At 36.8% G+C, this 15,615-nt stretch overlaps 1 protein-coding gene across 1 annotated transcript in view; it reads left to right on the top strand.

The window, feature by feature from the left end:
- The first annotated feature begins 4,618 nt into the window (after positions 1-4,618).
- The window catches only part of LOC102492775 (2,4-dienoyl-CoA reductase, mitochondrial-like), a 102,213-nt gene continuing 91,216 nt past the window's right edge, over positions 4,619-15,615 (top strand). Inside the window, 1 exon segment of the mRNA XM_014586182.1 lies at positions 4,619-4,846. Coding sequence (XP_014441668.1) covers positions 4,619-4,846 — 228 coding nt within the window.

Genomic DNA, 15,615 nt, shown 5'->3' with positions numbered 1-15,615 from the left:
TCATCTTTTAAAAGTTGTCTTTATGATTTTCATTAGGATCATTCCCCTTTTAGGATTAGGAAGTCTTATTTTCGTTGTTTCTGTCTGAAACGTAAGTGACGACACATCTGATAGCATGATTCTGGCTGGCTTCAGAGCATCTCCATGCCACAGGATAGGCTGTGTTGGATCATTGAGGCACCTTGTTGAGGCCTTCATTGTAAGGTTTTGTTATTTCAAGATATCTTTCTTCTTTCACTAGAAGAAATTTAGTGATGTGAGATGATGAAGTTATGACATTTATTGATACTATTGATACTCTGAATTGAATTGACTGGTTTCATTCTTATTCTCTCTTCAGTCTGTGTGTGTTCTCTGAGTCTGTGTGCTGGTAAGACCTCCCTGAGCAGAGCACATTGCATCATTCCAAGGTATGTGAATGAATAGATATGGATTCCCTAATCAAATTCTTCAGCCATTTTTTTTTTTTGAGAGATTTTCGCTATAGAGCACGTGCGCTCGCCAGACAGACAGAGAGAGACAGAGACAGAAAGTGAGAAATCACCCCCCAGGGGGGATGGTCACGCCACAATCCCTTCTTCCCCATTCTCCTCTCGGGATCTTGGGCACGCACGCACACGCGCCCGGTGTGAGTTTTAAGCCACCGGGTCCGGGACACGAACCACGGTTGACTACATGGGAGTCCAGCAACATAGCCATTATGCTAACTGCTGGTTTCCAAATTCTTCAGCCATTTTGAGAAAATTATTATTATTTTTAAAAAGAGTTTTTTTCTTTAAGCTGCATGCGCTTGCTGGTAAAGAAAGAGAGACAGAGGCCATGAGAGGGAAAGTGAGAAATCACTCCCTAGTGGGGATGGCCAAGCCAAAATCCTTTCTCCTCCATTCTCCTCCTGGGGTCTCGGGCACATATGCTCATGTGTCTGATCTGATTTTCAAGCCACTGGGTCCAGGATTTGAACTGCATTGGTCCATGTGAAAGTCCAGTGATATAACAGCTACATCATCTGCTGGTGCTTGAGAAAGTTATTTTTAGGAAAGCTCAAAGAGTTTTATTTTCCTACATAAGTTTTGTTTTTCCTTTTCTTTTAAATTCTACATACAAACCCCGATTCAAAAAAATAGCCCCTAAATTTAATTGCACATGATATCTTGGTACCCTTAGTCTTTGGATCTCAAAGTGTTGCTTATATTTTGTTTTTACGAATTATGTCTCAGTAAGTGTCATTGAAAATACTTTCTGGGGGAATTTTTTTATTTTTTAATTACGTTAGGTTTACATGTGTGGTAGACTTTCTAGGGGAATTTTTTGATTTTTTAATTACGTTAGGTTTACATGTGTGGTGTTTCAGATGGAAGGAGGAGAAATACTTCACTGCACATAAAGAGAGAGAAAGAAAGTAAGAAAACACCCCCATAGAGCATGGTTACACTGCAATCCCTTCTCCATTTCTCCATCTTGTTGGCATTTGGGGTTTGCATGTACATGGTGTATTTTTCAAGCTGCTGGGTATGGGAACCAAACTGTGCTTATCAGCCATGTGGGATCCAGCCACCTTAACCACCACACCACCAGCTGTCCTGTAAGCATATACTATAAGCAAAACTCAGTGACAGACCTGAGTTCCGTTGCCTCAGTCTCCTGACAGTGGAACTGTAGGAGGCAAACAATAAATGTTGCCACTGTGCACTGGAATCCACCAGCACTTGAACTCTTTAGAAAATGGGTGATGTGATTAACCTATTTTACAGCCTCTGAGCATCAGGAAGGTTTTGAAGTTGTGGGGAACTCTTGATCATTTACTTTGCAGAGAAGACAATATCTCAGTACTTTGGAAATGTTCTAGACTTGCTTACTTTCCACTACTGCTCCCTTAGCAATATCTTCCTACAACTTGGCTTTGCCATTTGCATTTGAACTTTACCTCCTTGCTCATCTTTTTCTTGCCCCCACCTTCAGATCTGCTTGACTGTGATGCCACAGTCTTCACCTTCAAAGAAGAGGCATTTGGAAATGCACCTGCAGTGAGATTACTGCTCATTGACTGCTGTGATATACTGAAATCACGGATCTTGAACTTGATCTGATCTTAAGAAGGAGTGTGGGAGGAAGAGCAGATCAAGTAGGATAATGTGTTGAGAAAGATTTGTCGAGGTTCATTCGCCATCTATTGCCCATTTTCCACAGACCAGGTGCTGTGTGTGCTAAGTGTAAGGATATGGGATGAACAAAATGGATGTACTCCCTGCTCTTGCAGATCTGCAAATTTAGGAGACAGAGAGCTGTCATAAATGGGAGGTTTGGGTCAAGGATAGCTGAGGGATTTAGTATAGTATCTGGTGCTCCAAGAAAGACCTTTTGGGGTACTGAATGCAAGCTGAAAAGTCTTCAAAACTCTGTTGTTATAGTCACTGTTGTTCTTGTAAGCTCCATTCTTGACAGACATTAACTATTATGTTAACCGAGCATGTACAATTTCGATTGTTAGCTGAGTCTTTGGAAGACTGTGCTACCAAAGCAGTGTGAACAGTGGTATGAGAGGCAGCAAAGCCCCATGAATGCTAGTACCAATACAATTATTAGAGGACTAATTTAAGAACATCATATGTTTTACTACTACAGTTCCAATGTCAGGAGACCGAGGCAATGGAACTCAGAAAGTCTGTCACTGAGCTTTGCTTACAGTATATGCTTGCAGGCCAGCTGGTGGTGCGGTGGTTAAGGTGGCTGGATCCCACTTGGTTGACAGGACAATTTGGGTCCCAGACCAAATAACTTTAAAAACACACTATGTGCATGTGCATGCAAGCCCCAAATACCAAAAGGATGGAGAAATGGAGAAGGGATTGTAGAGTAACGATGCTCTATGGGGGTGTTTTCTTTCTCTCTCTCTCTTTGTGGTGAGCACATACCTTATAGCAAATTTGTTTTTGTTTTGTTTTTTGAGAGTTTTTTGCTATAGGGCACATGTGCTTGCCAGAAAGAGACAGAGACAGAAAGAGAGAAATCACCCCTTGGGGGGGATGGCCACTCTATAATCCCTTCTCCTCTATTCTCCCCTCGGGATCTTGGGCATGCACACACATGCACCTGGCATGAGTTTAAGCCACAGGATCTGGGACTCCAACCACAGTTGACTACATGAGAGTCCAGCAAAATAGGCATTATGCCAACTGCTGGTCCCATCCCTATAGCAAATTTGAAAAGTTATAGCATATGTTCACTAAACATTTGATGAATGAGTAAATGGTTGAATGAATTGACATCATCCTTTATGTATCTCTGAAGATGTCTGTCCATGTATTCTGAGGTTTCTACTTATTTTACTTAGTGATTCCTATAGTTTCTTTATCTGCAAAAGTTTGATTAGAAAATGTATATGAAGAGTTTTTAAAAGTTCACGGAAAATGCAGATTATGAAGAAACTATGCATGGATTTCTATTTTTTTTTGCACATCATATCTTAATTCTATCTTTTATGAACTTTTCAAAGTACTCTTGTTCTTCTGAAGGAAGTTAAGATAACCACTACATTTTACCAATATTATTACTGTTATTATTATGTCATTATATTTAGTGAGCCATGGCATTAAATCTTATGGGAACCAAAGTCAGACAAGCATATTTTGAAAACTATTAGCTATAAAATACTAATATTTCAAGAACTTTTTTTATTTTTCTGCCAAGGAATAATAAGTGAAGAGGCTTTATTGTTTTAAGATTCACCCATTTCACAGATTTATAATATGAGAGTTAGAAACTTTTCTACATTTTACACTGAAAATCAGGGGCAGATGGGAGCTAGAAACTCAGGAATTTATTTCTTCATCTTGTACTTAATCAATTCGAGACAGGCTGTCTCCAGACTATATTTTCTTTTTAATAGCCATAAAGTAAATGAACTCAAAAAATAGTCTAGTGTCCTGCTGTGATTGATATGAAAAACGACAAGGGAAGAAAAGATTTTTCATTAATGGATTTATATTCCAGTGATAGGGCTAGAAGGTGGAAAGGTCATTCTGAAAAGTAAAGTGAAATATAGAACATGCCGAAAAATTATCTTGTTATCTGACTCAGAGACATGAGGCTGCACGTTATCCTCTGTTCGTTTATTTTTTCTCCTAGTTTTCCTTTTATTTTTAGATAAATGTGAGTCAGACAGACGAGACAAGAGTAATTTTTAGAAACTCTCTTCCTTTGCAAGCTTTGGATGTAGAGTTTTGTTCTTTTAATATAGTCTGATTAGAAGTGCCATTTGATTGTAAAGGAAAAAAAAACGAGAAGTGAGAAATTAAATCAGACTTTGGGAATAAATTGGAAGCAAATCTTTTTAAAAGTGCAGGTTACCCTTTTGCCATATACATTAGGCTGTAATCAGGCAGAATTTAGCAATTTAAAAGATAAAATTGAAGTTCTTACCAGATTATGTAAAAAAATAAACAGAAGTGGAAAGACATTCTAACGCTGAAATGAGTTGTTAGTCGAATAAGAACATAGGATTGGAAGATAACTACTTTGGCAATCTTGTGTTTGCCGATTGGTCTCTTATGTATAAACAACATCACTCATTTTTAACCATTACTTAGTCAGAGATACTTACTTTTTTAAAAATGTGCATATGGAACCTTCGGCCCTGGAGTCTAAAGGTGTTGTCCAAGTCTCTGAGTTCAAATCCGGTTTGTCTGTTCTTTCCCCATCCAGAAGTTCTGAGGTATCTACAAGCAAGCTTATTGTGGAGGCAGAAGAATACAACATGGTGTGTTCTCCTCCCTGCACATCCAGACACATGCTGATGTATTGGAAGATAATTGAGTATGTACCAGGCATGGCCGCATTACCCAGGAGGGTAGGATTCACTCTCTCCCAGGAGGGTAGGTTTGGGGTGAAGCAGGACAGCCACGGTTTTATGGAGGAGAAGAAAAAGCCAGTTGGCATAACCCTTCCTTGCTCACAGGCTTAGTCGGTCATCTGAGATGGAAGAGTCTGCACAAAATGGCTTAAAACAGTGACATGGAAGAAATATTTGTAGAATTGGCAGATAAAATACATGACATGTTATTAAAGGTTAACTTCAAATGAACAACAAATAACATGTTAAGTGTACAATGTATGGGACATTTTTTAACAGAATTACTCTATTTAACTTTATTTATTTATGTATTTATTTTAATTTGACCAGAGAAGAGAGAGAGAATGAGAGAAAGAGAGAGAGAGAAAGCAAGTTGCCAGGTCCGAGACTCAAACTGCAGTCAGTCATGTGGGAATCCAATACCCTTAACCATCACACTGCCTGCTGGCCCCATATGGGACATTTCATAGTCTCTCATTATTTGTTGTTTATCAGAAATGCAAATTTGACTGGGCATTCGTAATTTAATTTGGCATAACTGGCTCACTATGCATTTGGGTCTTGTTGAAGTGTCCTGTGTAAGGCAGGAAGCGCTAGGAGAAAGGCTGAGAGTTAGGTTGAGGCCTCCACATGGGAGATCTGTTTCATGCCCTACGTGGGGTAAACAGATTAAAGCAGGGTTACTGTACACATGGCTATCTGGTTAATCCTATGGCTGGAATAATTTCTGCACTTAGTTAAAAACAGCAAGTAATTTGAAACCAGCATCGTCTCTAATGGAAACGATTTTCCCTTCAAAGACTCATAACACAATAAATTACAACAAAGACCTCTTAATGTCTGATGATTCTTTTTGACATAAAGAAAATGTGGGAGAAAAAGGAAGAAATGCTTGGGCTGGAGAGAGGAGTTATATGAAACCAGCAGGATAAAATCAGATACATTAATATATATATATATATATATATATCACATACATATATGGTATATATGCTTTTACTGTTTAACTTTTAAGTGGGGCAACAGACAGATGAAATTGTATTATCCCTGTGCAAATCCCACCTAACCTAAACCAAACTGTAGTTCGGCTCTGACTCAGGACCATGGCATTCTTCCCAGAGTCACAGAGGAAGACATTGCATGGGGACAATTGAGAATCACCCTGAAGAAGGCAGGTAACATTTTTGTGTTTATTTAAACATTAAGGGTCATGAATTACTTAAAAAGCTATTTCGTTCTTGCATTTTTGCTTAGTGGTGCCCCGTGTATCTGTGACGTGGTAATGTGATACATCTACATTTGTGGTATTGGTGGAAAGGAGGCATCTAAACACCTCACTATAGCATTTAGAAAATAACTTCGTTTGTGAGAGCAGTGACTGCATACCAATTCGGATTTCTCTCGCCCTCCTCATTAAATATGTGACTATGTCTTTGTTTACTTTTCTCCTCCCTCCAGAAAGGATTTAAAGAGCTCATAAATATGTGTGAGACCTGTCACTCCGACACATGTGGCTGCTCAAGCATTTTGATGATTGTACATTTTAAAGTAAAATGCAAGCACTTTGTGATAAGGGTGTTTTGGGGAAGAGTTATGGCAGTCATTGCATTTTACCAATGACATTTTATCATTACTATTTCATCCTTTCTAATGAACATTGTTATTAAATCCTGTAGGAACTATAGTATAAGCAAATACATTTTGAATACCACTAGATATAGAAATTCGATTTGACTTGGAGAACTTGCCTTTTTTTTTTTTTTAATTTCATAGCGTATTCTACTGTCCTGTGCTTTATTCAGCCTGTTTTCACTTTAGATGAAGTTAAAGAAAGACAAATATTGAACTGTGGTAAACACAATCTGAGCTCCATCATCAACACTTTCGTATAAACACCAGACAAATAATCAAAGTAAATGTTGGTCATAATGAATGATTTTGATTTATTATGTTTACTTGGATTATTAATATTTATACTTTGGTAGGCATGCTATTTTTGCTTAAAAAGAAAGTCCTATTAGTAATCATGAATGGTAGATGACAAAAGTTAAATTAATTTTGAAAAATAATTATTTAATTTAATTTATTTATTAATTTATTTTTAATTTGACCAGAGAAAGACACACACACACACACACACACACAGAGAGAGAGAGAGAGAGAGAGAGAGAGAGAAAGTGAGAAAGCAAGAGGCCCAGTTGGGGATTTGAACTGTGGTCAGCCAGGTGGGAGTGTTCTGCGCCTTAACCTGCTGGTCTCAATAAAAGCTAAGTTAATTTTTTAATCACGGTCTACTTGAGATTTTTATCTGCCCGGAAAACAATGTAAATGTTAGTAAGAATGGCTTAGTGGTTAGGAAAACATCTTTGATAGCAAGGGCATCACATTGGAATGGGCTGTCTTTCCAGTGTTGTCAATGATGTGGCAGGCGTGTTGTCAAATGTACTGGGCTTTTGCTAAAGCTGATAATGACAATATTAGGCTCCAAATGAGCTTGTACTAATGGCTGAATCTCACAAGATGAAGTTCAATTTAAAACAAATGAAACACATAGTTCTTTATTTGGGCTCAGGAAAACAACTGGGAAAATAGTTTACATCGACAATGGTAGGAAACAATAGTCTAGGACTTACGTCTCTAGGTAATAGTTCACTGTAAGTCAACAGAATGGTGGGACTGCTATTAGTCTAATAAGATTTAGAGTCATCTTCTAAGATTTAGAGTCAACTTCAAAGCAAATTTGCTAGGCTAAGGAAGAAGCGATAACCCCAATCTACATTCCACAGTGGTCAAACTTTTTTTTTTTTTTAAATCCTGAGTTCACATCTAGATACCAAACTTTAAGAGCATGCTTTTCAAAAAATAAATGATGTTCTTGATGAGAAAATATCAAACCATGTCAAAAGAAAAAAAAAAAAACAAAGCCTGGAGGAGTAGAAGATATTTTACTTCGAGAAAATAAATTTCTTATTGCTAATCAGAAAGAGGCTACTTTTCTCTGATGTTGAATGTGGTCTAGAACCAACAGATTGAAGTGCACTTATAATAAATGGACTTATAGTCATTCTGTGTATAGAATGGGCTGTCATAGAATATCCCTATCTCTCACTGTTGGAGAGGCTGGAAACATAATTTATACATTGGATCTAGATCTATAATTTTCTATTCCTTTCTGTATCTGCAACTCTACAGATGTTTAGGGCATTTGCATGTTTTTTGGGAATAAGTACCTTCTAAAACAACCAGTTATTTCAGGAAATTCAGAGACATTTAAAAATATAAACAAACAAAAAACCCACCGACTAGTCTTTGCTACTATGTAGATAAAGCAACTTGACTGGAAATTTCAATTTTGAGACATATTTGTCTAGAAGATGTAGCTTTTTTTTGTGGTTATTGGATCATCTTGTCTATATACATGACTTTTCCATTTAACTCTCAAAATAAAAAGGCAAAATGGGTAACAGGAAATACACATAAAACCCTGATCAAAGCAGTTCCTAAAGTAGATTAGCCATAAAAGTTCATTACGATCAGAAAATTTGTGTTGCTTACACATCTGTACCATTGTTTCTTTCCAGCCTTTAAATATACAATAAAAAAAAGCTCTAGATAACAAATGCTTGTTGAGTCTCAGCCAATGGTTCGCTTGTTTCCAGGAAAAATTGATATTATTACATACCCACATGACAGTCAGTCAGTCAGTCCCTTACTTATTTTGTTTTAATAAGATTAATAAAATCTATTCTATGATTTTTTCTTTTTATCAACATCCCCTTACTTTATTTTTTGCTAGCCACCAGCTGTTTTTTCCCCCCCACCACAAAATGACTCTAAACTACAAGATAATTATACAAAAAGAGATTTATTCCAAAAGTTATAGAGAGCCAACTATGTCAGCAATGGAAAGAACTAGTACATTTTGTTTTGAAATTAAAAAAAAAACCAAAACCCTAGATCTGGCAATGTGTCTTCTTAAACCCCAAATACTCTTGACTACAAAATTCCAAATGAAGAAGCTCACCTTTTTTTTTTCTTCTTCTTCTTCTTCTATTTATTTTTAAAGCTAAGAGGTAAAATTTGGGGGCATCTTTACATAGCATCCTTGTAAAGTAATAGAATGTTCGAATGTAGAATGTTAACTTATGGGACAAATTAGCTAAATGAAATGGCTGAATGCTTTGTATCGTTTGTCTGTATTGAACTTTCACAACTAGGAGTAAAATCATGATGAGACTTTTGATATATTCCTTAGTTAAAAACTCTTGACATTAAATTCCATTAGTATCTTGCTTTCTTTCCTTTCTTGATATCTTAATATTTCTAGAAGGTACACTTAGTTCTAGAATTTAGGAATCAGTTACAAAAACTCAAACCAGACTTGTCCTGCCAGGGTTGTCTCAAATTGTTGTTCAGCAAATAAACATTTAGGCTGAAATGTAGGTCACATTCTGCCTCCAGAGTCTTATTTTTTTCCATAAACCAAGCCAGTTCAATTCACAGCTTTCTAGGCAAAATATCTAGTTAGAACCTAATGTCTGAGGACACTACACTAAACTTGTGCCTTAAGATATAAACACTAAGGAGCATGGCAAAAATGCTTGAGGGATAGACAATCATGTTGAAAAAGTACTTTAGATCTTCAGCTCTCTAGGAGACGAAAAGAGAGGCTACCCTGCTCTTCTGTGTTCTAACAAACCCTTACCATATGAAGGGCTTGCTCTAAAGCATTTCAGTGTATACTATGTTATCTATTTAAAGAGCAGATTTGTACATGCAAAGCACGCATTTTTGAAAAACAATTCACAGTGCAGATATTAGGTCTTGTGGTCACATATCATTCTAATAGAGCTGTATACTGAACATAACTTTTAATTTATGAAAGAGTTTAAAGCCTGCTTGTTGCAAAGGATTAGGTTCTATCCTAATTACTTTCTCAGAAGATCCTGTGGAAAATTAGAAGCATCCCACAAGGCAATAAATGTATGACACTAAACAAAATTTAAACTAGAGAACAATCAACCCCTGTACTTTGTTCTTTCAAAGAAGCAGATTAGACCTTTTAAGAAAAAGATCAAGAGCATTTTATGGGAAATTCAGGAAAAAAAAAAAAACTCTTTGGACTGAAATCAAAATGTTATGAATAGTACATTCTAAGTAATGACACATATCAGCAGTATTTGTAACCATAAGAACAATGTGATAAATTTTAATCACTCGGGACTCCAACTCTGTGGGAAGTGCTTACTACACAGACATCATTTATAGGTTTCCAGTTATGACCTATGTCTAAAAGACATTTTAATGATAACTGGGGAAAGTAGATAGATTGTCTTCCTAGAGTGTTGATGTTCCTGCTTGCTGTCATCCTCAGCTCCATTAAAGAGCAGAAGCTTTCAAAGGTACTCTTCAGTCTGGCACTCAGGGTACAAGACCAAAGGGGTGGAACTATCTAAGATAAAATATGCCAGAAACATACAATCCTCAGGATTTCCTGGGGGAGTCTGACCAAAATAAAGCAATATTAATAAATATAAATTCTGGAACACTATTATCAAAAGCAACAGGGTCTTGAAATGTACCCTTGAAATTCTTCTAGTTTCCTCGGCAGGTCAGCTATTTCAATGTAAGTGTGCAAAAATGTTAGACCTCCCTACGGAGACAATTGCTTTAAATTACATTAGACTCAAAGACTAATATAATGTGGATGCGCTAAATCTTTGAGCTCACACAGAGTTCTTTGGTTCCCTGACCTTGAAAATATTTGGGGGAAAAAATGTAATTTCAAAGCATCTGAGCATCAAAAACATGCAAATAGGCCAGCTTGCTTTTTATCTTTTACCCTATCTTTTCATTTTTAAAAATTTATTTATTTTTAGTTTTTTGCCATAGGGTGCATTCTCTCACTGGAGAGAGAGACAGACAGAGACAGAGAGAGGAAAAGTGAGAAATCACACTCCCACCCCCCTGCAAAGGGATGATGGCAACTCAGCAATCCTTTCTCCTCCATTCTCTCCTCAAGATTTTAGGCACACATAGATGTGTACCCAGTGTATTTCAAGCCAGAGAGTCCAGGACTCCAACCTCAGTCAGTCATATAGGAATCCAACACCTTAACCATCATGTCACTTGTTGGCACCTTTACTGAATTTTTGGAGAGAAAGAAAGCTCAGCTGATAAATATTGAATAAAATAAAGATAAAAGAAATAACAAAGGAGGAAAAGACTTTTGTTGTCAAACCATGAAGAACTGTCACACTCCATCAGATTGCTTTTCATTAATTTTTTAATTTCATTTTCTTTTATACATTCTATCACATTATTTAGCTTACAAAGTGGATATTTCAGTATGTGAACATTTCTCTCTAGTCCAGTTGATGAAACTATAAAATATCTTGAACAGATAATACCACATTTCTTTGTTCCATTAATGCTTTGCCTTCATATTTTTCTTCTAAATGTCCTTAATTTGAAGAACACTCCTTCAAATGTACCTAAATTCAAATTAAGTTTCTTGATGCAGAATTTCTTATGAAGCAAGATTTTGCAGAACTTGAGTTTTTGGTCTCTCAGGACTTCCATACCATCCCAAGCAAGCAAAACATCTCTTGGTCTTGGAAAGATGCCTGCTTATAACTCTTCTTCATTCCCATGATTTGGCCTTCCAGTATGTAAAGGAATGAAATGCCTTCTGGCTATTTCCTTTTTCATTGCATTCTGGTTTCAAAGTATTTTTTACTTCACAGAATATAATTTCTCTTAGTCATATGAAGTCTTCTTGTATTATAGCCCTTTCCATCCAAGCCATTTTATAAACAAATTTCAGTCAAATCTTTTGTTTTATAAGTTTGTTTTTATGATAAGAATTAATAACAGAAGTGCTTGAATTCTCCAGTGTAAGGCAAAATCAGTAGCTTACTGAAGTCAGAGAGTACTAAGAATAGGAGATGGAGCAGTAATCGCTACTCTTGTTTTAAAGAGTAAATAAATACACATAAATCTAAAGAGGTACTCTAATAATTATGGAATTGCCAAACATATCACCAGAGCTATATTTTAGATCTTTAATAACTCTCAATTACTCTCTTTTAAATTTGCTTTTTATAGTAAAATGTAAAAACCTGGTGTCAAACTAACAAAATAAAGTCCTCAGAATCAAGGTTTGTTATTGACACAGTAAACCACCAGGACTCAAGTTATTTGTTATTTGCTACTTCTGAGGATGAGACTAGAATCCAGTTGTTCTGGCTATCTAAAAGATGCTGAGTTCTAGCTCAGTTCACAGAACAACTGCTTTCAAGAATACATGGCTCTACCTCAACCAGGCTGAGCTGTAAGCACCATCCATAACTTTGCCCCATTTTAGTTCATGTAAGATGATAAAGTCTAGAATTTTCTAGTTTAAGTGACCTTAACAATCCAGACCCTTCCCCAACTCTCCTTCCCAGCAAATGAGTGGTTCAGTGACCTGCCTAGTCTTCCAACCCAGCTCTTCAGAATCAATGGTTATTTGTTTTCTCTTCCTGCTAGAAATCCACATCCATCACTGATTTTTGTTGATGTCATTATTTCTCTCTTTTAAGAATCTTTTTCTTTGTTGTGAATTTTTACAGAAAGAACTTTTTGGAATAATAAACAGTCATGCCATGGAAATCCTTTTCTAAATGCTTTTTATTTTCTCTCAGTCTACTCTTTCGATAATGCTTATCTTATGAGAAAGGGTCCTATCATGAACAGAGTGTTTGTGGAGCTGTTGAAAATACTGAATGATTACAATATAACAGAAAAATGATACGCAGCAGCACTTCCTGGTTAGGTTAACTGAGTATACATTTTGTGATTAATAAACTACCCTACAGATCAGCAATGAGAACTAGTTATTTAACTATGCTATGGCCTAGCACAAATGTGATAAACTATCTACTCAAAAGGTCTTTTGAACTACAGAGTACTTTGTGTCTTTGGTTTCTATCAACATACCGTACTTCTAGCCCTTTCTTTCTTCATTCACTATTTCATGCCTGTGGATAAAGTTTAGACAAAGGAGTACTTCAATTATGTGCTTAATTTAAAGTCTCTGTGAATCAAAAAAATTCCAGTGCATGACAGATGTGTTGCTATTTCAGTTCACAGGATCTTTACTGTAGATTCTATAGTTCACGTTAACAAAGATGTAATGATAATAATCAGCTATTGTACAGGATAAAAGGAAATGAGTAGTAGGAAGAAGGACATTACAGTTGATGGCCAAGTGATATCTCATAAATGAAAGGGGTTCATATCTAATTCTCAGCATATCTGTTAGTTACCTTTTACTTTTTCATTCACAGGGGATGTTTATTGTTAAATAGTCAATCCAAACTACACTGGACTTTTGAACTTCCCATTCTAATGGGAAGACATTGTTGGAGAGAAATTTGAATTTTTACAGATTTGAGAAGTGATATAAGATACAATATTCTGTGTTTTACAGTCTTTGAAGCTCAGTCCCTCCCTGCATTTTAACACACACATCATTCCATCACTCACAAAACTTAGCTGTGATGAACAGTTCCACTGAGACTAAAATTATTTGACCAATATCCCATTCTCTGCTTCATCAAAAACTTCCTCCAAGAACATGTCTCTTTGAAGGCCTCTCTGTCCAGGGGAGAGATGTGGTCACATCAAGGGTCAGGAATCAATCGCACTCTCATTATCCATGTTATCATTGCCTGAGAACTAGATCCATGAGGCCCATTAGCTTGGTAGGGTAAATAGTCAAGTTCATACATTTTTTTAAAGAGATATTTTTGCTATACGTGCGTGCTCTCATTGGAGAGGCAGAGAGAGAGACAGAGAGATAGACAGAAATAGAGAAATTACCCCCCCACCTCGGAGGATAGCCATGGCACAGTATCTTCTCCTACATTATCTCAGGATCTTGTGCATGCACACACATGCCCAGCGTGAATTTTAAGCCACCAGGTCTGGGACTCAAACCATGGTTGACTATGTCCAGTGACATTACCATTACACCATCTACTGGTGCCCCACAACATTTGTCTTTAATTGAAGAGTATCTTTGCTTCAGTTTCCTTTGTTTTGCATCCACATTAAAGCAACATCTGACTTGGTTGGAGTTTTTGTTTATCACAGATTTTCAGAAGAAGTGAAATTTTAATTCTTAAAAATATAAATCTTGGTTGGGACCAGCAGTTAGTCTAATGGCTATGTTGCTGAACTCCCATGTAGCCTACTGAGGTTCGAGTCCCAGACCCAGTGGCTTAAACTCACACTGGGTGCATGTGCGTGCATTCCCAAGATCCTGAGAAGAGAATGGAGGAGAAGGGATTGCACAGTGGCCATTCCCCTGGGGGGTGATTTCTTGATATATATATATATATATATATGTAAATCTTTCACAAAATTTCTATCCTGAAATTCCATATCCTTTAGTTTAGTCTGTCAAAAAAACAAGGCATGGTTTACCCTAGCACTAACATGATTCTACTCTAGAATATCTTTGCTTTTTCAATATAAGGTTATCTTAATTCTTTGGCTTGAATTTCATAAAACAGTTGCTAATTGATCTTCCAATTTCAGGTTTAAAAGACCATAATGGATTGAGAAGGTCTTTCTTAATGTCAGAGTTGAAAAATTGCTGTATTTAACGCACACAATTTCATTTTCAAGTAAAATAGTTTTATCCCTCTATTATATTTGCCTAGAATTCTATACATAACAGACCACTCATATTTTTTCAAGACACACAATCTGAAGAGTTCCTATTTAGACAAACCTCCCACTAGACAAGTAGGAAAGATAAACAAAGCAACAAACCCCTGGGTTGTTCACGTTGACAAGATGGGAGGCCCTAGGATTAGAATGCTTCATCCCCATATCCAATGTCTCCCAGAAGGACATCCAGTAGAAGGAAAGAGGAAGCATGAGGTTAGGAACTTAGAAAGATTGGACAGATAGCCAAAGCACTGGTTAGATGAGGCAGCCTGTAACTCATTAGCAGAGCATCTCCCAAGGGCCCTGCAAACATCCTATAGCTGGCTAGGAAAGCAGAAGTTTCTGACAGTAGAGCCTCAATGTTATGCCTTTACCCACTACCCGGCAGGGTGTCATGCATGGTGTGTTGGCGAGAGTCCAGGACATGCTAAAAGCATAAAGCCTTATACTGGTGTTTGCTGAACTGAAGACATGGTGGAAAATATTGCTGCAACTGCTTCCATGAAAAAGGCGAGTGAAAATAGGAAACGATGAAAATGGGCTTTGTGATATTCCAAATATCATTTTTAATTAATCAGACAAGCAATTGACTTCTTCAGGAAAGTAAAGGGAAAAAACTTCCTTTTTTGGTGAGGAGTACACTGAAAAATTTTCAGAGATTTTATGTTTATATCTATCCCAAGGATAAATCCTACAGACGCATGTAATTCTAAGTAAGAGAAAGATTATTTCTGACATTGCTCTTTTAGTCCATTATGGAGGCATTTATTAACTATGCTGTATTTGTTTTAAAAAATTGTTTATCGGTCAGCTAGATGGCATGGTGGTTAAGGTGGTTAGATTCCACATAATTGACTGGTTTGAGTTCAGTATCTGGTGGCTCGAAAAACACATCTGGTTCTTGCATTTGCATGCCCAAAATCCCAAGAGGAGATTGGAGGAGAAGGAATTGTGGCATGGCCAACCCCGGAGCAGGGGAGCGGGGGTGCTTTTTCACTTTCCCTCTCTTTTTTTTTTTTTTTTTTTTTTTTTGGAGGTTTTACTTT

This window comes from Tupaia chinensis, unplaced genomic scaffold (assembly GCF_000334495.1).
Source record: "Tupaia chinensis unplaced genomic scaffold, TupChi_1.0 Scaffold000117_2, whole genome shotgun sequence".
NCBI lineage: Eukaryota > Metazoa > Chordata > Mammalia > Scandentia > Tupaiidae > Tupaia > Tupaia belangeri.
This window is presented reverse-complemented; position numbering and strand designations above follow the sequence as displayed.